Below are 24,129 nucleotides of genomic sequence, written 5' to 3' on the forward strand. Positions count from 1 at the left end.
TTCATAACTAAGTTCTGTCTTCTGAGCACCAAGTGACATCAGAACTCTCCTGGCTAGGAGATCCGATGAAAAGCCACTGTGCTTCAGAACAAGGTTCTTAGTGCAAGAACCAAGTCTCTCTCAAGTCATTGAAACCCTTATTTCCATTGCATTTTAGCTTGTATGGGATAGCTTATATCTGAATATGAATAGATGCCTGTGATTTACATTCTCATGGATTTGCAGCCTTGAAATAATGCCAGGGATACATTAATGATGGAATAGGAACACCCAGTTCATCAGAAGGCTGGTAACATCACAGACATTTTTTTTAATGGCTTCTTCTCAAATCACATTAGACTATGCAATAATTGTGCTCATATCACAGGGTTACAATGCTTGCCCCGGTGAGATCACACTCTACTATTGTCTGTTGTGTCAAACAATTAGGTTTTTATGTTATGTTATCTCAGTTCACTTAAAAAGCAGTCTAGAAAGTAATTATTTATTTTTAAATGGGTATTATCAACCACTAGGTATACACATAGCTGTTTAGTACATACTCATGCAACATGAAAGCTCCAGCCACAAATAGTGTTTTCATAGTAACAGTACTTATAACAATTTCAGTAAGGTGTTGCTGCAGAATGGAGAACCTGTAGCTTACACACACAATGGGTGACTAACATGAGCATCTTCCAATTTTGATTCCTATGGCATAGGAAGGTCCATGTGACCAAGGGCAAGCCACTTCGCTTTCTTCGCACTTGCTCCTCTGAATGCCTATGGAGGAAATCTCACTGCTGATCTTCTGCACTAATCATTTCTCCTCTCCTGTTTTAACACTGCTCTCTCTCTCTTTACGGCCAAATAACATTACTTTTCCCTCACTCATCAACACTCAAATCCAATCCACAATGTATTTTTTGAAGTGAAACTTCTATGCTGGCATACCTACCAAATGAAAATTTGCCTTGGAGTAAATCGCCTTCATGGTGACGGAAGTGCAGCCGCGGAAGTGACGTCACTGCTGACAGAAGAGGCGTCAGTGTTGCCAGCTCGGCGTGTATGTGGAGGCCTCCATCGCTCGGCGCGCAGGAGCCGATGCCGACGGCTCCTGCCGCGCGCTTCTGCGCAGTAGGTGCTGACTGCGGCTGGACGCGTCTGTGCAGAAGGCACCAGCACAGCAGCAGCAGGACACGGAGACCACACAGAGATAGACACACACACAGAGACACACATACACAGAGACACTACCACACTGACTGACACACACACATACACACACAGACACACACAAGGAATTCACAGTTATTATAAATATAGAAGTGCAAATAGCTAAAACACACGTTATAAGTCAGACTTCTTTGCGTTTTGGCACGAAATTGTGTTTTGTTTTTTTGTTATTGAAACATCACCATCATAAATACAATTTCTGTGACAAAAGACAAAGAAGTTTCACTTAAAATGCGCGTGCTCGGCACACACACACTTTTTTAATTTCTGAATTTGACTCCCTCCTCCGACCACTTTCCATCGTTTCTTCAATTCTCTTCAAACCTTTGCAGAACATTTTAAAGGCACGGTGGATGTTATCCGCTCTATCCTGGTTCTCATCATGCCTCTCCCATCGCACATTTTTGGTCTCTGTTGCTAACAGGTCTTTGTCTTCTGTTGATTTGTTTGTTGGTGTACCTCAGGATTCTGTTCTGGGACCTCTCCTTTTCTCTCTCTACACACTATCACTTGGGGACCTCATCAACTCTTTTCGCCTTAGATATCATCTCTATGCAGATGATACACATATCTATAAACCCCTACCCTAAGACCTGCAATCCAGTCCTAAATCTCTGATTGCCTCCTGGCTATATCCTCGTGGATGGTGCTCCGCTGCCTTAAACTTTATATGTCTAAAATTGAGCTCCTCATATTTCTACCATCTATCCTGTCGCCAAAGCATGTGGCCTGGGAGTGACATTTGAATCCTCCATTTCCTTCTCCATTCACATTCATGGCTTGACTAACATTTATTGCTTTTTCCTCCGTAATATTCCCAACATCCTCCCTTTTCTCTTTCAATCTACTGCTAAAACTCTAATGCAAGCTCTTATCCTCCTCCGTCTCCATTATTGTAACATACTGTTAACAGGCCTCCCTGCCTCACGACTTCCCCCTTTGCAATCTATCCAAAATTCAGCTGCATGAATAATTTAACTTTCTCCCAAAACAGTCTCTGTTCATCTCCTTTAATTCCTCTCTGTAACGGGTGCTCACCACAAACAGGAAGGGACCGCAAGGCTGAGGTGGGGATGTTTTGGGAAGCAAGAATAAACAGATGACTTACAAATTAAATGGTAAAGATAAAATTGGGTAAATTATTGATGGGGAAGGATTTAGGAGAGCTTGTAGACAGCAGGCTTAGCAATAGTGCCCAATGTCATGAAGTAGCTACAAAGACAAATACTGTATTATCTTGCATAAAACAGGGCATGGATGGAAGGGAAGAAAGCATCACTTTCCCATTATATAAAGCATTAGTAAGACATTATATAAAGTATTAGTAAGACAACACCTTAAATATGGAGTACAGTTTTTGGTCATCACTCCCTAAAAAAGACATTGTGGAACTAGAAAGCGTACAGAGAAGAACCACCAAATTAATAAAGAGGATGGAAATTCTGACTTATGAGGAGAGGCTAGCTAAATTAGATTTATTTACATTAGAAAAGAGGCATCTAAGAGGGAATATGATTATATATACTATATATAATATATTTAAAAACAGATGGTCGATACCGCTTTGGGACAAACTAAATGCTTTTATTTGTGCGAGCTTTCGAGATACAATGATCTCTTCTTCGGGTGGTGTTATATTCAGGATTAATACAAGGATCTTTCAAAAGCACTATTCATCGGCAGTACAAATGACACAAGGTCATCCCTTAAGGTTGGAGGAAAGGAGATTTCACCAGCAACAAAGAAAAGGGTTCTTTACAGTAAGGGCAGTTACAATGTACAATAGATACCTTAGCTTTTTAGAAAGGAAAGGTATACAGGGATATATCAATTAAGTAAACATGGGAAGGATGTTGATCCAGGGAGAAATCTGATTGCCAATATTTGGCATCAGGAAGCAATTGTTCCCCTTATGAGATATCAATGGATGATATCTCACTGGGGTTTTTTGTTTGCCTTCTTCTGGATCAATATTCTGTAAGTACAAATATAGGATGAGTATCTGTCTAAATTTAACATAGATTTAACTTGATGGACGTTTCTTTTTTTTTTTTTTTTTCAACCTCACCTACTATTTAACTTTGTAATTTACTTTATGCTGCTCACCGATATATCGTAAGCACCACTGAAACAGCTCTGTAGCACGTTTCCTCACACACTATTCACATTCTACCACTACTGTACTGTATATTACATTAAATACAACTGATAATTGCTATACTTCTTACCTACCACTAGAGGACGCCTTAGTTCCATAACATAAGCATGTTTGGGCGGAACGTGTAAGTACATTATATGTAACTGGAGCCCGATATTGTAACAGGCTATTTACAGTTCTTTGCAAATGCCAATGCAGTATATTAATTATAACAGAAATGAGAAATAAGTGTAAATCTGCAATTAATAGAGAGGAATGGGATAGTACTCCCACAGCCAGTGCTCAAGGGCTGCTTGCACAGTAGAATGTAAAATCCTTATTGATAATATGACCAACCAGACAAAAAATGGTACATCATTAATACTCGGTCTATAAACAAAGCGGACTGGTATACAGGCTAGGGGGAGGGGTAATAACTGGGGTTTGTAACGGAGCTGCCATCCTCCCCAATAAGGAGCAACCTGACTCACTCCAAACGTCACCCCTCAGCCCACTGCCCCCTCAGTACCTGCTGTCACGCTGAGACCAGTGTGCCCGGTTGCTCCTGAAATGAATGCGCTGGTAAGAAGCGAGGGTGGCCATGCTCCGTCTGCAAGGAGGCGGCTGCCCGCTGAGCCGATCAAAGAGAACGTTCAAAAGAAAAAGCGGTGCACAGCAGAATAGTACCAAACGCAGCGTACCAAATAGTACCAAACGCTGCGTACCAAATAGTACCAAACGCTGCGTTCCAAATAGTACCAAACGCTGCGTACCAAATAGTACCAAACGCTGCGTACCAAACGCTGCGTACCAAATAGTACCAAACGCTGCGTACCAAATAGTACCAAACGCTGCGTACCAAATAGTACCAAACGCTGCGTACCAAATGCTGCGTACCAAATAGTACCAAACGCTGCGTACCAAATAGTACCAAACGCTGCGTTCCAAATAGTACCAAACGCTGCGTACCAAATAGTACCAAACGCTGCGTACCAAATGCTGCGTACCAAATAGTACCAAACGCTGCGTACCAAATAGTACCAAACGCTGCGTACCAAATAGTACCAAACGCTGCGTACCAAATAGTACCAAACGCTGCGTACCAAATAGTACCAAACGCTGCGTACCAAACGCTGCGTACCAAATAGTACCAAACGCTGCGTACCAAATAGTACCAAACGCAGCTAGTAGAAACAGGCTTGTTTTAATGGAAAAACGGACAACTTTACATAACCAAGCGCTCTTTGACAAAGTCCCAAACGGGATGAAACGTGTCAGAGTGCGCTTGGTTATGTAAAGTTGTTCGTTTTTTTTCATTCAAACAAACCTTTTTCTACTAGCTGCGTTTGGTACTATTTTGCTGTGCACCGCTTTTTTCTTTTGAACTTTATCTAAATCTGCAATTAAGATTATTCGTCTTGAAGACATTGAGGGTTATTGATTAAACTGCACTACTAGGGCCGCCAACAGCTTTCCCGGGTTCCAGAGCTAGAGTTTCCACCTGGGCCCCCCACCTCCCCCTGCCAAGAGCCCCCCCTCTCTCCCTTCTCCCTCTTTCTATTTCTTCCCCCCCCCTCTCTCTTACTTTCACCTTCACTCTCACTCTCTCTATGTATTTTTCACACACACTCTTTTACTCCCCCCTCTCTCCCCTATCTTATTCGCTCTCACTCGCGCTCCCTCTCTCTCTTTCACTCCCCCGTTCGCTCGCTCGCGCTTTCTCACTGCCCTTTTTGCTTGCGTGCGCTCTCTCACTCCCCCGTTTTCTCTCTTACTCCTCCGTTCTCTCTCTCACTCCTCCGTTCTCTCTCTCTCTCTCACTCCTCTGGTTTCTCTCTCACACTCCTCCGGTTTCTCTCACTCACTCCCTCGTTCTCTCACTCACTCCCCCGTTCTCTCATTCACTCCCCCGTTCTCTCTCTCTCTCACTCCCCCGTTCTCTCTCTCACTCACTCTCCCGTTCTCTCTCTCTCTCACTCCCCCGTTCTCTCTCTCTCACTCCCCCGTTCTCTCTCACTCTCCCGTTCTCTCTCACTCCTGAGGTTTCTCTCTCACTCCCTCGTTTTCTCTCTCATACGCCCCCATTTTCTCTCCCTCTCACTCCCCAGTTTTCTCTCACTCCCCGTTTTCTCTCTCTCTTTCACTCCCACGTTTTGTCTCTCTCCTTCACTCCCCCGTTTTCTCTCTAACTCCCCCGTTTTCTCTCTCTCTCTCACTCCTCCGTTTTCTCTCTCTCACTCACTCCTCCGTTTTCTCTCTCACTGCCCCATTCTCTCTCTCACTCTCCCGTTCTCTCTCTTACTCCCCCGTTTTCTCTCTCTCACTCCCCCGTTTTCTCTCTCACTCCCCCGTTTTCTCTCTCTCTCACTCCCCCGTTTTTTCTCTCTCTCACTCCCCCGGTTTCTCTCTCACTCCCCCGGTTTCTCTCTCACTCCCCCGCCTTCTCTCTCTCACTCCCACGCTTTCGCTCTCTCTCACTCCCCCGCTTTCGCTCTCTCTCACTCCACCGCTTTCTCTCTCTCACTCCACCGCTTTCTCTCTGGCCCCCGTTTTCTCTCTCACTCCCGTTTACTCTCTCACTCCCCCGCTCTCTCTCTCTCTCTCTCTGTTTTCGCTCTCACTCCCCCGTTTTCTCTCACACTCCCCCTTTTTCTATCTGTCTCTCTCATTCACCGTGTTCTCTCTCTCACTGGCCCGTTTTCTTTCTTTCACTCCCCCGTTTTCTCTCTCTCTCACTCCCCCGTTTTCTCTCCCCCTTTTTCTATCTCTCACACTCCCCTGTTTTCTCTCTCTCTCTCACACCTCTGTTTTCTCCCTCTCTCACTGCCTGTTTTCTCTCTCAATCCCCCATTTTCTCTCTCTCTCTCTCACTCCCCCATTTTCTCTCTCTCTCACTCCCCCATATTCTCTCTCGACCAGGTGTGTGTGTGGTGTGTGTGTGTGGTGTGTGTGTGGTGTGTGTGTGTGGTGTGTGTGTGTGGTGTGTGTGTGTGGTGTGTGTGGTGTGTGTGTGGTGTGTGTGTGGTGTGTGTGTGGTGTGTGTGTCTGGTGTGTGTGTGTAGTGTGTGTGTGTAGTGTGTGTGTGTGTAGTGTGTGTGTGGTGTGTGTGGTTTGAGAGTGCCCGCAGATGAGGACAGCTGGTGGAACACGGAGGCCCTGGTTCCTCGATGCAGAAGTTGGACCTGAACTTCCGGGCCCAGTACAATTGTCCTGCCTCTCTCGCTCCCCGCCCACCTTTCCCTGTCGGCCGCCTTATGCACTTCTAATACGGCACTTTTATTCCTAATCTGTTTGTAAGCCTCCAAGCATAACAATTCGATTGTAAGTTTTCTGGGGCAGGGTCTCCTTTTGCCTTAATTTGTCCTTTACCGGGTGCCCTTATTCCCATTGTTTGTCATTTATTTTACCTTCTATTGTAATGTTGTAAAGCGCTGCATTCATTTGGACTATATAAATAAAATTATGCATACATACACAAGTTAAACTGGTAGTGCTGATCAGGGCACTATCGCACTGAAACTCCCATTGACTACAATGTATTCACCTTGGTTTGTTGCAGACGTCGTTAATTAGGGAACACAAATGAGCTGAACTCGTCTACATTGGAACAAGATCAATATATTGGTAACATAACAAGAATATTTTCAGTGGATGCCTTTTTTGCACATTGCAATTTCTTTAACCCCTTCGGTGCCTAGGTGGCCCTCCATACACGGGATTTAATAAAAGCATGCTGATATTTGCCTTATGTGAAATGTAGTCCATTGAGGCTAATTATCGCTTACAGTGGTTGAAATACCTTGAAACAAGTGGTAGTTTCAAGAAACTCCATACATGTTAAACAATTTCATAACACTCTTTTGACTTAAAGTATTGCTGGCCACTCTTGCAGTGAATATGTTAAAGGAAGAAAGTCTTTTTGAAATAGAAGTCCGTACATTTTTTTTTACAAATACAAAAGATATAGTGCATTCTGGTGTATAAATAAAGAAGTGTTATTCTGTACTTTATAGTATACCTCATACTGTCCTGACACTTCCATCGCTGGCCTTGTACCTCTCTGCTGTGAATGGGGTTTATGAAATTCAAGAACGTGCGTAAGGACAAGTGGAAGGATTGTTATTGATTAACATAAATTCCTTTGAGAAATGATGTTAAAAGACCATTTTGGGTCTTCCTCCAACATAACAATAGTTTGGTAATGGGAAGGAGTTCTGTATCCGCACCTGCCTTCTGTTTGCCATGTCACAACCCTGGAATGTTGTGTGGGAGGATGTACTCATGTTTAAAAGTGGGATTTACTAAGAAACCCTAATGTGGTGGCTCATGTGTTTAACAAATTCTTCTTTAACAAATCAAACTTGACAAAAATGTGGCTGATACTATACACCTCATACATCGACCTTGACCCCTTGCAGACGCACTTACCAGAACATTGTTAGAAGTGTTAGGTGTGCGCTGACCTCCAGATCCCCTAGTAACCCTTATGTTTGTCGCTCCTGCAGCTCATCACTCTCCTGCAATCAACGGGGCCAATACAAACACTAAAAAAAAGAAAGAGCGCACAGAGGGACATACTCAATAACAGTAAACAATACTTTATGTAAGACATCAATGCAAAATAGCACCTACAATTGATAACAAACGTTCCGATCTCCCCACAACGGGAGCTCTGATGTTATCCTCAGCCGAGTCCCAATTGATGGTATACAGAAAACCCACACACACGGGGGGCGGAACTGCAACTGGAAGAGAGACCCGGTAATTGGTGAGAGGTGCCGCAAGCAGCAAAACAGCGTATCTAGGCGTCCTTATGGGGCAGTGCTGACTTCAGGCGTCCATCGTCACGGTCCCCAGCATCATACATCATGGTACGTGGTAACTCCTTGCCTCTACGCGTTTCAGCGCTGTTTAACGCTCCATCAGGGGGTCACCTCACCATCTTGCGGCACCTCTCACCGGGACTCCCCTTCTGTACCGGGACTCTCCTTCTGTACCGGGACTCCCCTTTTGTACCGGGACTCTCCTTCTGTACCGGGACTCTCCTTCTGTACCGGGAGTCTCCTTCTGTACCGGGACTCTCCTTCTGTACCGGGAGTCTCCTTCTGTACCGGGAGTCTCCTTCTGTACCGGGAGTCTCCTTCTGTAGTTCTGCCCCCCGTGTGGGTTTTCTGTATACCATCAATTGGGACCCGGCTGAGGATAACATCAGAGCTCCGGTTGTGGGGAGATCGGAAAGTTTTTTATCAATTGTAAGTGCTATTTTGCATTTATTCTTTATTGAGTATGTCCCTCTGTGCGTTTTTTGTTTTTTTTTAGCACTTACCGGAACACCCTCCTATTGTTTCTGTGCGCTCTTCCTACCTACCAAATAGATTGTAAGCTCTTCAGAGCAGGGACTCCTTTTCCTAAATGTACTTTTATGTCTGAAGCACTTCTTCCCTTTATGTGTTATTTGTATTACTTGTTATTTATATGATTGTTACGTGTATTACTGCTGTGAAGCGCTATGTACATTAATGGCGCTATATAAATAAAAATATATATACAAAATATAAATTAACCAAATCTCCTTGACCCTACACCCAACGTAGAGTGTGCATGTTCTTCACTTATTATTTTTTGGGGCGTTTTTCTTACATGTGCTTTCATAACTCTGGGATCAAGCTTCTAAAAGCTTCTTAATGAGTATAATGGGGGAAAAAAGCTAAATAGCACATATTTCCAGTTGTGCTAAATCTACCCTCAGAGCTCTGACTCAGAGCAGCTTTCTGTGTATATGTACTGTATATTAGGTGCAATTACCTGTTTGCAAGAGCATTGGTTATTCCTAAAATCTGGTGTGATCGGTTATACCAATACCTTTTCTAGGTCAGCGGTGCGCAAACTGGGAGGGCACGATCCCCAGGGGGGGTGCGAGACTGACTGCGGGGGCGCAGGGTTTACAGAGGCCCTGCGCGCTTCCCGAAGGCACTTAAATTAAGTGCCGGGGAAGCAGCAAAGGCCTCTGTAAACTTTACTTACCTTGGCTCCGTCGGCTTCTTAGACGCGTCGCCATGGCAACGTGGCATCATGCCGCGCCAAGGTAAGTGGGAGGTGGGGGGGGGGGTGGAGAGAGGGGAACTGCCAGCAAAGGGGCACAGGGAAAAAAGTTTGCGCCCCCCCCGTTCTAGATCATGCTCAAATAAGGAGTGCTCACACTAACATCTATTTATTATTACCTTTTGAAGCTTCAGCGATTGGCTATTTGTCTATGAAGCACTGGTATTTTCACCAACGTAACCAAAAATCACAGTAGTGGGCAAAGTTATGGTTGAGAACAGGCACGGTTAAAATATAATAAATAATTTTGTCCCGAGGAGAAGTTTGAGAAGCACTAAAATACGCTGATGTGATAAAAAAAAAAACAATATCTAACTCCTGTTCCATAAATTCTATTAGAAAGGTATAATTTTCGATTGCTACTTGTCAGAGCAGGGACCTTATTACCTATTGTTTTAAGTTGTATTCATTTTATGTTTTGTGCTTGACCTTACCCCCACATTGTACTGCGCTGTGAAATATGTTGGTGCCATACAAATAAAAGATAATAACAATAATAGTTTCTTACACGTGATGCACTAAATTGCATGCCACGCAGACATTAATGCTAAGAAACACATGTTTAATGTTCACTTGAAGCCTTTCAGCGCCAGGTGGGTGAGCTTTCAATGCGTTGCTGAAACATTATTACTATTTTATTTTTTAGAGGAATTATGGTTTTTTTCTGCATCATCTCTCTTTATTTAAAAAAAAAAAAAAACCTCTATGATTGGATTTTTAATACACAATTGATATAAGTGGTAACTGGTAACAGTCTGGTTGGCCAGACTTATTTCTTATTTGTACCCCTGTGCTGCAGGAAGAGTCTGCAGTCTGCATGAAGCCTGGGTTACTCTTGTTCAGTCTTCAAAAGCAGCCAATTGGTCAGGTTTTTGGGGACAGGAATACCGAAACACGTGGTCTTCCTAATAATGAGAGCTAGATTAATAGGTTAATTATGTGTTAATTAAAGACTTCTTTAAACCTGGCCCGAGGGTTGCTCTTAATGACTGACTGAATGTGGGGAGCCCTTCATTACTGTAGTTCATTCCAATAATACAGACATTATTAGCAGTTACTTTTGGAATGATGTTTAGATTAAAAACAATAATAATTGTATTGACATTTTTCTTCTTTTCTGAAAATTTTCTTCATAAATCAGCTGATTTGCAGAGTGATGGCTTTTACGTTTATCGGACTGTTAACTGTAAAAAAAAAAAAAAAAACCTTCTTGTTTAACTTAAATTAAGTATATCTATGAAAATACCCTGGTACTTGTAAGAGTAAAAAGAACGGAGTGAAAGCTAGAGCAGAATTGGAGTTATGTTTATTTTTATTGCATTGATAAATTGTCAGTTCAAGTAATGTTTCAAGTTATGTATTAACATTGCATAGGTCTGCAGCTGACTTAAAAAATGTAATACTATAAAATACAAATAAAACAAAAAAACAGACGTTTCTATTATGTCTAAAACTTTTGGTGTTATAAAACAAAAGAAAATCAATCCAGCACACACAAAAAAAAAAGATTCTGTCCTTGTGAAACCTGCCATGCTAGCAAATGTATGAACCAGATTTTGAACTCTCTTAAGAAAATGCAACTTCAATTTAGCATTGCATCTCTTTTATTATTGATTAATTCCACCCACTGCTTCATATTCCACTTCTTGAAACTTATTATTAACATTTCATTATAATCCTCTGTCCAACCATCCACACAGTGGGCAGATATACATACGCCTCTGACAGTTCACATATTGATCTCCATTTGTAACTTCTTTTCTAATGAGATAGAGAAGGAACAGCTATACTCACTGGGCTGAATTAACAAGTTGAATTCCTCAAGGTGCTTCCTTTAATTTAATTGTCTCCACATATCAAATTCGCTTTTTCTACTTGCAATCAAGAAGTTGCATCTGCTAGGCAGACGGACCATTTAATGCAATTATAAAGTCCTTTTCAATATCAGGGGCAATCTTGTCTTCACTTGTCACAGATGAACAGTAGCACAATGTTGGCTGCCTTGAGTATCCACTATTCTCTAGTACAGTACAGGAGTGCTTCAGCACAGGTGGCTCAGTCACTGATTGAGCTACCTGTGCTGAAGCAGGGATACCCTTATAACCTGACCTGTTGGTGGCCCTTGGGGACTGGAGTTGGCCACTCCTGCTCTAGTAGAAGGTGTTTAATTATACACCAAGTAATATGTACATAGAGTTTGAAAATGTTTCAAAATGATTATAGTGTAACAGTGACTATTTTTGACCACACCTTTGGCCAGTAATGTGATTTCTAGTTACGTTGATGCGAAAACCCATTGAACAAAAGCAGGTGCTTAATGGACAAATAGCCAATCTGTCGGCTTCCAAAGGGGATTCTAAATATATGATAGTCTGAGCACTCAGCAGTCAAGCATGATATAGAAAGAAAATTAGCTATTTATATTTTAAACAAATATGAGGCCAAGCAAATATTTCAGCCTAAATAAAGCTTTTCCAGGAGCAGGTGTATATTTGACATTCTAATAATGTTTTTATTGCATTCATTTTTACCCTTGAGCATCATATTATCATACTTTATAGCGTGCATAAAGTTGCCATTGTTCTGCATGCTATTGTTGTATTCTGTGACTGGCAGCACGCAGGAACTGAATTGCAGAGTCCATTATGGACGAGTTAGAATATTTAACTGTTATTGTCCATGTTCTATTCTAGGTACGTATTCTTTTGTAGCCCCGTTGGTTGGGGCTTTTTTCTTGGCTCTGACTCCAATGTGGATTGTAATAGCATCTAAACATCCAGCCACAAGGACTGTTCTTCATTCCGGCTGGGAGCCAGTCATTACCGCAATGCTCATTAGCAGGTTAGTGCCTCTCTGGTGATTTCTTTGTTATTCCATGCATACAAGTTTCAAAGAGGAATCTTTCATTTAACACCTCCGGTTCTCCAATAGATTGCAAGGCAGCATATAAATTATGCAAAGATTGGTAGCTTCCAAATCTCTCATCTAAGTGATTATTGGTTAGAAATGGATGTTGCATTTTAGGATTCTTACCTCCGATCTATTTTCCCTGGGATCCTTTAGAGATTAAGAATTCTGGTGGCCTCACATCATTTAGGTTTCAGGAGACATAGCATTATATTATGCATTTGTGGAAGTGGAAGTGTAATGTGAGTAAAAATGATGAACTTGGCCTTTAAAGTTAAAAAACGACCTTGTTTTGATTGGTAATTCAGAAATGGTTCCCCCCCAGGAAATCATTGCAAATAGAAGCCTCTTTTTATTTATTTATTTTTTGAGTTTTGACAAGTTTACACAGATGACAACAATTTATTGTGTAGTCCAGTGTATATTCAGGGCAGTATGCTAATAGAGATTATACTTTTGCTTAGCTCCTCTGCCTCAAGTAACCCATTTGCCCCATGAAGGCCCTTCTATATAATATGCTGTGAAGCTGGATCCCCCATTCTGAAGAAGAGATCAGCTCTCAGAATGGTACTAACATCTTCTCCAGCACATGAAAGCAGATTTACTGCATACTGAACAACAGTCTCAATATTCCAGACAACATGAAAAGCCAGCATCTTTGCAATGACCGTAAGCTCACCACGTTGCCCTAGTTGTTCATGAGAGTCCTCGCCCTGCGACAGGATCCACACGTTTTTGGAGAATAGCCGCTCTCTAGCCAGTAAGGTTTTCACAATTTTTTTTTTTAAATATAGTTCGTTTGATTTAATTTCAACTACAAGACAATTTTTAGGCTTCTTTTTGCCTGCCTGGTCTCTCTTCTGTCGTTAATAAACCATTTTCCCCCTTATGTTTTCCTGTGTATTGCTGTTAGTTGGTTACATACAGTAGAAATGTGTTTCGGGAGGTAAAGCCTACGCCACTACTTTATGAAATGCAACAGAGTACTTTGCACTGTGGCACCTATTCAGTATAACGAGATGCAGTATACCACAATTAACAGTGCAATCATTGCAATGTTAACTGAGTGTTACTCCACTTCTCACCATATTAAATAGGGGTCTTTGTGAGGGAATGTTCACCATGGCACCATGAACACCGGTATCTTCGAGGGATTGGAGAAACGTCACATTTAATACTGTCTGTGTATTAACATGGTGCCTCACCCCTGCAGAGCTTGAGCACCATTAGAAGGCAAGTTGACAGCTTCCTGTTGCTATTCATGGTGTGGTGCCAATGTCATGCCAGATATTTGCATACTATGCTATAATTTGGTTATCACCCACCCAGAATTAATAGTCATGAAGGTGGGTTTTCTTCTTGATTTTTTTTTAATTGGTAGTCAAACATAGTTGCCAATTTTTTTTTATATATTTTAACATTTAAAGCTGCAGTTCAGTCAATATCCTGCATGTGTGTTTATTTGTAATAAATCAGTTCTGTAGTAAGAAAAAATACTTTTAGCATTTTCTGTTTTTAAAAAAACAACTTTGAAAGACCAATTTTCTTGTATTCTATTTTAACAAGCATTTACTGAGGCACTGCCCCTTCATGTCCTGTCACAAGCCCTGGCACACCCCTTTGTGAGCCCTGCCCCCCCTCTTGCACATGTCAGTGCAGGAGTGCTCATGAATATTCATGAGCTTCCACTGACTGACAGAAGCAGATGAAAAACATATCCCATATCTAAAGATGTCGCCAAATTTCGCCAATCAATACATGGAGAACGAATTGACTGGCAGCTATACAGTTCTTTAGGTAATTAGAGATTGCCCACATGAAACTATTGAATTAAAAAAAAAAAAAAAAAAAAGACTGAACTGCAGCTTTAAATTAAAATAAAGTGTAATTTCACCTTGCTATAACAAGTGCATTTTCCTCTCTCTTCAGTCTTTCTTTTTTCCCCACTCCATTCATTATTATGAAGTAGCACTCCAGAGATGGTAAATTAGAGTCATTCATAGACGATCAATTATATACTTAGTCTTTTTATAACTTTAGAAATGGCTGCCCTCCAAAATGTTGGGCGGACTGCAACTTTTTTTGGTTCTTCTTATTTTTTTTTTTTTAAATATAATTTGTATTCTTTAAAATAAGGGAAATCAGGATGCAATTGCTTGACTTATTAACTTGAAAGTAAAAACATTGTTCATGTCTAGGTAGGAGTTGCTGTTTACTGTAGTTACACGCTACATTCACACACACCTCTCTCACTTTCACTGTCCTGTACCTCTCTCGCCGAATCTCTCTTTATATACTGTATCATTTGCTTTGACGGAAAGTCGCACAATAATAGCCACAGGACACCTTTCTAGAACCTTGGCTTTGCCCAGCTGCTAATTAAGCCGAAGCTCAAAGGAAAGATATAGCATCACTGAGACGGACTACAAAGGAGACGTCCCATCACAATGCGCTGCTTGGGACAAAAGCTGTATAAGGCCTAGTGGCACCAGTATATTTTATAGCATTTATAGCATTTTAAATCATTCTTTTGAATAAATCATTATGTTTCTAATGCTTTCTACTCCATTAAAAGACTAAAATCTATTTTCCAGCATTGGTGGCCTTATACTAGACACAACAGTATCTAATCCGAATTTGGTTGGGATCGTGGTCTATACGCCAGTAATAAATGGTAAGAATACTATTTACTGTACTTGATTCCTGATGCATTTTTTTAAATGGTTAGGGCATAACGTGTGCGGGTGTAGGAGACGAGGTATGCATGTATAGCATGTAAGAACAGGAAGTGCTCCCTGCTTAACTCATGTATGTTTATTAAAGTACCAATAGAGCGCTGTGTGCTCCTTCCTTAGCGAGACTTAAGTGAGATACAAAGCGTAATTTCAAGCCTCTCGCCCGCAGATATAAAGACCTGTAATAACATTTATGTCACAGCTGGAGAAAGGGATTGTTTTCAGAACCACCGGTTACTTTCACATGATTATTTTGCTGTAAAAACCAACATCTGAGTTATCTTGAGGATCCCATATAATGCTGCCTCGTAACTGTAGGCAGTTTATCCTAATACATGGTCCTGTTTTTCAGTATTGAATTACCTATAAAATGTGTTCTAAGTTATTGATCTTAAATTATTCATGAACACAACCTGCACACTTGGTTGATACCCGTGATGCGTATGCTATTTGCTCATAAAAAAGAGCAGCCTAGGGGTACAGGAAAGGGGGTACTGTAGTAATTGAAGCCCTCCTATTATGCTTTTACAGCTTATAACGTTTATATCAGGGAAAACAGTTATTGTTTTTCAGAAAAATTCCTTAAGGACAAAAGAGAAAAAGGATTACATTCAATGTAGTCCGTCAACATTATTTTGCAATATAGTCGACTTAAGTTGCAAAAGAGAGGAGGGCTTAGGCAGAGTCCCCACTGGTGCTGACCGCGCTTAGCGCGGTTACCTATGTAAATGTTGATTATTACACCCACGCTCTCCCAAGCTTCGTGCTTGGGGAGATGAGATCTACACTTTCGGGCGCAGAGCAGGCGTGTTTTAATGAGCTGTCACTTTCAGCTCCGTGGAGCAAACACAACATGGAATTTAGCGGAGAGAGGTGGGGGTGCGGAGAGAAGTGGGGGGGGGGAGGGGAGAGAGGTGGGGGAATGGTAGAGCGGAGAGAGGTGGGGGAGCGGAGAGGTGGGGGGGGAGGGAGAGGTGAGGGGGGAGTGGAGAGAGGTGAGGGGGGAGCGGAGAGAGGTGAGGGGGGAGCGGAGAGAGGTGAGGGGGGAGCGGAGAGAGGTGAGGGGGGAGCGGAGAGAGGTGAGGGGGGAGCGGAGAGAGGTGGAGGGGGGAGCGGCGAGAGAGGTGGAGGGGGGAGCGGCGAGAGGTGGAGGGGGGAGCGGCGAGAGATGGAGGGGGGAGCGGCGAGAGGTGGAGGGGGGAGCGACGAGTTGGGGGGGGGAGCGGAGAGAGGTGGGGGGGGGAGCGGAGAGAGGTGGGGGGGGAGCGGAGAGAGGTGGGGGGGGAGCGGAGAGAGGTGGGGGGGAGCGGAGAGGTGGGGGGGAGCGGAGAGAGTGGGGGGGAGCGGAGAGAGGTGGGGGGGAGCGGAGAGAGGTGGGGGGGAGCGGAGAGAGGTCGGGGGGAGCGGAGAGAGGTGGGGGGGGCGGAGAGAGGTGGGGGGGGCGGAGAGAGGTGGGGGGGGCGGAGAGAGGTGGGAGGGAGAGGGGGGCCGAGAGAGGGGTGGGGGAGGGAGAGCCCAGTGGGGGTTGGGTGGGAGAGAGCAGGAGCGGAGAGAGAGCAAGGGGGGAAGAGAGAGGAGGGAAAGTGGGGAGAGAGAAAATGGAGGGACACACACAGACACAACCCCGATCCAGCCAATGACACGCCCCCTCCCGCAATAGCCATGCCCCCTCCTGTAATAGCCACACCCCCTCCCGGAATAGCCACGCCCCCCGCTCATGCTCTAAAAATGTTGCAGGACAGCGATCGTTCATGCTTGAGAGCTGGTGACGTCACCGCTCTCAAGTATGAGCGAGCTCAGCGGCAGTGTGGCCGCAGCCTTAGGCCACGTCCATAGAAGGACAAGCCGCGCTGAGCCGTGCGGACGCTCCGCAGTGAGCCCCGGCATCCTCAATGAGGATGTCTTTAGAGGGGGCTCACGCAAGCGTCCGCAGGTGTGCTGACGAGTTGGAATTTTCAGCCGACAGCCAAGCTGTTTTTCAGCGCGCTGTCGTCTGAAAACATCCAATCAGCGCGAAGCAGCGTCAACGTCACGGCGCCGTGACGTTGACGTCAGTGCGTCGCGGGCGATTGGCCCAGCGACGTCACTGCCCCACCTCACCCCGCCTCCCGATCGCGCCCGCTGGCTCGCCTCGGCGTTAGCGCGGTTCCGCACTGCTCCCCCCCCCTTTATGGCCGCAGCCTTGGCCTGGGACATGGTGCAGGGAGGAGCGCTGGGCAGCGCTAATGCTCATGCTCTCCTGCTCAAGCAGGAGATTTTTTGTGTCCCTGCATGAGCGCGCTTGTGTGCCGGGCGGGAGGCGGGGCTAGGGTGCCACGTGACGTCACCCGTCGCTGCTAGCGAAAGTTGTAATTCGCTTTCCGGCGACGTCGCGGGCGACCAGGTCTTTGATTGGTTCAGAGGCTGTCACATGTGGCGACAGCCTCTGAAAAATCAAATTTGACCGGCTTCAAAAATTCGTGCCGCCAGCGTCGCTCCGTCGCGTTGCGCTTACTTTAAGCGCTTGCGACGGCGACAATGCATTTGTTTTTGAGCGATGTCGCCGGCACTATAAGCGCAGCCTAAGTGTGGTGATACATGTTATCCTTGTTTGAACCCAAGAGAGAGGCACCTGGATTCAAGCAAAGGTCCCTGTGATTTCCTGAATATAATTACTTATTAAGGACAAGAACTGCTGAATTTTAGGGAGGATCAACCAAGTATTCATGTGTACACTCCTTTCTGCAGTTTCTCCAGCATCTGTCAGATGTGGTTATACAAACAGGGAAAGGGTACGGTGCCACATATGTAAGATTGTATGTTGGTTGTCTTTAAATCTGGCGCAGACAGAAGTATGAGCGGCTCTGTTAAATATAACAATCCTCTGATCCTCATCCAGGACATAGCCCAACTCTTTTTGACAATCATATAAACATTTAAATTTAACAGGTGTCGAAGAATCGACCAGTTTTTTATATATGGAGGATATAAGGCCTTTCATTGAATTTGAAGATTGAGATTGCTCTTTCAAAATTAGAGAGCTGAAATTCCATTGTGTTTTTTAATGTATGAAAATGAATGTCTGCCTGTCTTAGAAATAATATGGCCCTAAGGGAAGCACCATTCTTTAACCCCATAACTCAAATAGTGCATGTATAAACATGGTAAAAAAATTCCTTATTTTTCCTGAAGATAGCGAGCGGGGAAGAATACTCGAGTCACCAGCACATGTGAACTGTGTGGTGGGAAGCAGGCTGGAAGGGGTAGAACGTAGTTTGGGATGAAGCCCTATTATTGAGGGTATATATCTAAAGGGGAATCTCAAGCTTTCAATTACAATCCATGCTTTAGGGTTAATGGGAATTATGCCATTAGAGCAATGTAGTAATTCTATAAACTTGGAACCCTTAGGTCCCCTTACTGTGCATGCTCTTTTAATGAGACCCGTGGGAGTTTATCTTGGCATATGCATTTAGTTAGTTTAGATTGTAGGTTATTTAATGTTTGTCTGGAGATAAGGACAGGCAAGGCTTACACAAAATAATGCCCTGCTATACACCCCATCCAGAAAATAGCGTGATTCTGCCACTCTTTAAGATCTGATCTGAAAAGTGGAATCAAATTGCTTCTGTATTATGTATCATAAGAGGTAATATAAACATACCGCAGGAATTTTCCTGAGGCCCATTTAAAAGGGAATTTAGGTTGCAACTGTGTGAGTCACCAGGGGTCAAATGTAGAATTTTCGATTTAATAAAATTGATCTGAAAACCCAAGACCTCTAAATAGCATCCTCATTTTTTCATGAGATTGGGTTAACTGATATCCAGACTGCTGAGCAAGATTAAGACATCATCTACATACAGTACATTTTACACATCCCCAGCAATAGTAATGCCGGTGATATCCATATTAATATAACCTTGATAGCCAAGGGTTCTATAACTAATACAAAGAGCAGAGGAAACAGGAGGCATTCCTGTCTTATCCCCTGTGAAAAGTGAAACATTTTTCAGTTGAAGCTCTTAATTTTAAACATAGTCTTCGGGTTACTATATAATAATTAGCCATTAAACACAAATTTAATCCCAAACTTTAATGTGGCAAAACTGAAGAGAGAGAGACTACCAATTGACCCTTTAAAATGATTTTCTAGCATCCAGGGAAATCAACACAGCTCCAGACCTATTGGTGCAGATCTGTGACACTGTGTTGCTAGCGTGCTCTGCCTCCACGGTATGGAACACATTTCCAATATCTGTGTGTCTGTTAGCAGGGTATATAAAATGTTTATTTGTGGGGCTTCATAAAACCAGCATTGTGATTTTTCCTAAAACATGTTTGTTCTCCCAGCATCATTGTTCCAGGCCTTCCTTATGCTGCTGTGGAAAATATCAATTGTTTCATGACTGCATACAGTGCATATTGCCTCATACTCTTAATTTCAAAATACATTTCATACACTTTCAGTTATGAAACCAGTTTTTAATGAGCCACAGGCAGTGTGTTTCCACGCTAATATATCTTTAATATAGTATGCAAAGTACAACTGGGGATTTTAATAGCTGAATCATTCCTAATGGATTTTAGACATTGATGGTACATTTAGACAAAGTCAGGACCTATGTTTCTACTCTCAATCAAGAAGGTAAAAGGTTTCCAGGAGGGTATAATTGTCCATTTACATACGCTGAAGTCTTACTGAGCATAGTTTGGTGTAACCAGTCTACACCACAGTTGGGTGCTGCCATTATAAGTCAAAGTAAAATGCTCAAAAAGTATTTTCATCAGACTCTGGATGTGCAGCTCATACGTAATTTTGATGTGCTCTAGCATTAGGAAACCTGTTGGAAGTGTCAGCTATTAAAAAGGCACATTTTGTATTCTTACTTTTGAATGAGTACTTATGTATTCAGGATAAATATTCCACTCTACTTTTTTTTTTTTTAACGGTTTTTGACTTGGAAGACATTCTGTAGGTATGAGCATAAATATTTAATTCTGAGTTTTATTAGGTAATATGTTGCAGCTTTGTGTTTGCTCATATTTTAAAGTAAATGGTGCTCACTGTGAACCAATGTAGTAGGTGGTTAATAGATTATAGAATTTGCATGTGTTACTGGTATATAGTTTAGACAACCACATACTCCTCAACAATTAAAGAGTTGTTTGGATAACAACTCTTGCATTTCAATTCATATTTCATTACTTACATGTAGTAAATATCAAAGATATCACAAGAGATTAGTATCTGTTCTGGTCCCATTTGATTGCTCATTTAGAGGAGTGTTTTTGACTTTTAACCAATACCCTTTTTTGTTTTAAGACAAATCAAACATTGTGAGCACCTAGAATATATATTTAAAAGCCGGCATCACTACAGGTTTGGTTTTAACATCACAAGCCCATTACAACATGTGTTTTCAATTTAGAGAAGAATCGCCAGAAATTCAGTTATTGCATGTATTTGTATTGCTGTTGCTGTAGTTCACAGTTTTGATGATCACTGAACAAATCCACTGGAAAGAATTTTAGGAAGCTTTCATTCTAAATGGTGGCACGGTCATTGGTCGTCTTATTAGAAAGATTCCAGTGAGTTAACGGACCTACCCACAGCCCTCTCCTAACAAGCTCCCTCGTCATTATTTCCCATATATATGAAGTAGTGCTATTCCATAAGACATTTTCATTTGACTTTGCTATAAGGTGTCTGCCTGTGCCGGAATAGCGCCGCAGCGTAAATATGACTTTATACGATTTGAGGAGAAACAAAAAGAACAGGTAGACAGCAGAGTGAGAACATTTTTCTATAGCAGTAAATACACATTCTCTTAGAGATTACATAAATACTACAATCTAGAAAAGTGATTTGAAGTCCAAAACCAACATTAGAATATTGAGCATTTACTTTCTTGGGCTGTAATTCCAAAATGTCTATCCTGAAGTCTGCAAACATGTTTAAGCAGCGCCTCACATTTCATGACAAATACTATATTTTAATATGACTGTAACAGGGACTTATCACTGTTTGAGGAAAACTGCCTCTAAATCCAGCAGTATGCTGGTTAATTGCACACAGGCAATCAACAAGACTCTACCTGGCCGATTAGGACTTTTAGAAAAAGCCTGATCTGAGAAACAGGAAGGAGATTCCTTAGCTCACAAGGGAGCTGACATAAGGAAAGGGAGGGCTGTGTTCTGAGAGCAAGACAAAAGAGGACCAGAGCTCTATGCCTGGACCCTAAAACAGACACCACTGACCTGAAGGGCCACCTGCATTAAGGTACCACTGAGACTTTGGTGTGATAAGTGGGTAAAGGGCTTTTCACCCCCCAGCCTTGCAGAGAGGGACTGGGGGAAGTAAGTTAGCCCTTACACAGGGATAGGTGTTTGTTTTATGTATATTTTTTGTTTGCTGTATTGTTTAAAGGAACAGGCATTAAAGCCTTATTTTAATTTCACCTTAAAACGGTCTCCATTGTATACCTCTGCACACATCCCTTACATATTGTGTCAGAAGTTGGGATAAGAGGTGGCCCTTGAAGTTCAAAGGGGCCCCGGGGACTGCCTGTGAAAATGGTTGTGCTTTTGTCTGCATAAGTTCCTGCAACAGTCTGAGCAACAAAACACGTGCAGAAGTGATCAGAATTAAAGGGCTGCACATCCAGGCAGGAAAGCTACAACTGCACTGGAGAAAGCCACAACGCCACAGTTTGACTGGGAGGTGACCCACACAAGGGACTGACGCTCTGATGAGTCTACCTCACCACTGCATGGGATTTTAAAATGGCCGTCCAGCTGAAGTCAAATACAGACACTGCAAGAATGGGGTAGAAAATGTGTTCCTGGTGTAAATAGCCCAGCCACATGGAGCTGTGTCCCTTCAGATCTTATTCAGATGAGGATGATCCCTATGTGGCACCAGAAAAAGGGCAACAGCCAGAGAAATATTTTTTTCAACGAGCCAAGGAACTGCAGCAGCAAGCAATGCGCTTTGGTCACAAGGAAGGTACAGAAGTTTTACTTAGCAAGTGCACATCCAGTATCACTGATGAGAAAGAATGTGTGCACAGTACTTCTGATGTTTCAAAACATACCAAAGTAAAGAAGAAAACGTCTACAGAGACGCCTGTGAAAACTACAAACTCTGCAAGCAAAGACTACCCACCTGTAGGACTACCAGATGGGGTTCTAGTGAATACAGTGAAAACAGCTGCAATATTGCCTCCCGAGGTCAGGAAGAAAAATACACCTGATACCACCAAAATGGAGGACAAGATGCAGCGTTTCTGTAATGAACCCTACCCCACGGAAGAGTGACCCTTCCGGTCCTATAAGAAAGAAGATATATCTTATGGGGAATCTGAAACAAGACGCACCCACAAAACACCCCATGGATGGTGGAGGTGCCTCAACTCTGTACGCACCGAACAAACAGGTCTCTATGACCTCAAATTCCTGCAATCTAATGCAATTGCAAGAAAAGCATGGTGGATGCTGTGAAACTGCTGAAGTTTCAAACCTAGAAGGAGACCCCAGTATCCCTGATGGAACGGAGTCGTCTAAAGCAAAAAGGCGGAAAAAGAAAAGAGGTTCTCCAATGACCATGGAAGGATCAGACACGTCTGTAGATCCCGCGGAGGGAAAGGGGGCCGAGATGCCCTGCAGCCTAGAGGAAATGGAGAATTCGTCCCACGGATGACCGAACATCCAGAGGGCCCAAGGCAAAAGTCGGGTACCCCAAATAAGTGTTTGTCTGGTGCTAACAGTGATAAACCCTCAAACTATACCAGGGACGCGGAGCTGGAAGCAATAAGTGACAATCCCTTGACCAACCCTGAAGATGCCCTGAAAAATACCAGGCAGGACTTTGATCTCCTCTGTAAATGATTGAAACAGGAGATAGAAGCTAATGCCAAGCTACAGAGTGATCTGTTCTCAATCGCCTTTGACTGTGGGACAGTGATGAACACGGAGCAAGCTCAGAGCAAGCACAGTGAAGAGATGAAGGCCCTGAGAGGAGAATTGCAAGATGCACTCAAGAAACAAGGATCTCTCGCTGATGAGTTAAAGCTGGCAGCTAAACACACATACCAGCAACTTGCAGCTCTGCGGACGCAGATTGCTGAGCTCAAGATACAGCTCAAGATACAGCTCACCAAAAGGAAGAGAGTGAAGAGGTGTCCGTTCGTCAAGTGGCCAGCCTTGCACTAAGAGTCCAAGATGGCAGATTACCTTAAATATCTAGACAATGAGAGGGCCCGGATGCAGCTGGAACTGTACAACGTCCAGGATGCGCACCGGTAGCTGCGGATCAGAAATAGAGAAAAGGAAACAGATTTAAGCCTTGCTCTGAGTCAACTGGGAGATGTAGAATCGCAATTCAATTCCAAAGAAGCTGAACTGGTAACTGCATTGAGTGGAAAAAGAAGTGCAGAAGGACAGCTTCAAGAGCTGAAAACTCAAACGGCTATTCTTGAATGCTCTTTAAGTCATACCATGAAATGGCATGAGTCTAGGATAGTAGAAATAGATTCCGAACATCAGACAGAATTCAAATGTAAGCTGGCAGAGGCTTTGTAAGACCTGAGCAAGGGTTACAAGGAATGGACATTTAGTGCTAAAATGGAGTCCATGGAAAAGATGGCGAGAGAAAGCTATTTGCGTAAATGCTCTGCGACTGTCGCCATACAGTCTGCCTACAAAGCGAGGATCGCCCGGTGCAGGGGAAATCTCCTGACCGCGCGGTCAGTAGAAAGACTGTACTTGGAAAAAGTCGTCCTCGAGCGACTGAGGAGCTGATCTCATGCACCTTCTGGAGGAGACACTAATAACCTGGAGAAAGGGCTCCAATCCCAGTGGGACTGAGGGTTCTCGTACTCCATCCACTCTCATTCGAGTCACAGAGATATCTCGAGTGAGAGTGGAAGGATGGGCTTTGGCCGTGGTAAGCCTGAGCTTCCCACAAACAGGGGGGGGTATGTAACAGGGAATTATCACTGTTTCAGGGAAACTGCCTCTAAATCTAGCAGTGTGCTGGTTAATTGCACACAG

At 43.3% G+C, this 24,129-nt stretch overlaps 1 protein-coding gene across 4 annotated transcripts in view; it reads left to right on the forward strand.

Moving 5' to 3' along the window:
• SLC41A2 (solute carrier family 41 member 2) overlaps positions 1–24,129 on the forward strand; it is a 176,420-nt gene that overhangs the window by 69,434 nt on the left and 82,857 nt on the right. For all 4 annotated transcript variants that reach the window (XM_075600575.1, XM_075600576.1, XM_075600578.1 and 1 more), the window contains 2 exons: positions 12,148–12,295; positions 14,956–15,035. In XM_075600575.1, coding sequence (XP_075456690.1) covers positions 12,148–12,295; positions 14,956–15,035 — 228 coding nt within the window. The remainder of the gene's footprint in view (positions 1–12,147; positions 12,296–14,955; positions 15,036–24,129) is intronic.

Source organism: Ascaphus truei, chromosome 5, assembly GCF_040206685.1.
Source record: "Ascaphus truei isolate aAscTru1 chromosome 5, aAscTru1.hap1, whole genome shotgun sequence".
NCBI classification, from domain to species: Eukaryota; Metazoa; Chordata; class Amphibia; order Anura; family Ascaphidae; genus Ascaphus; species Ascaphus truei.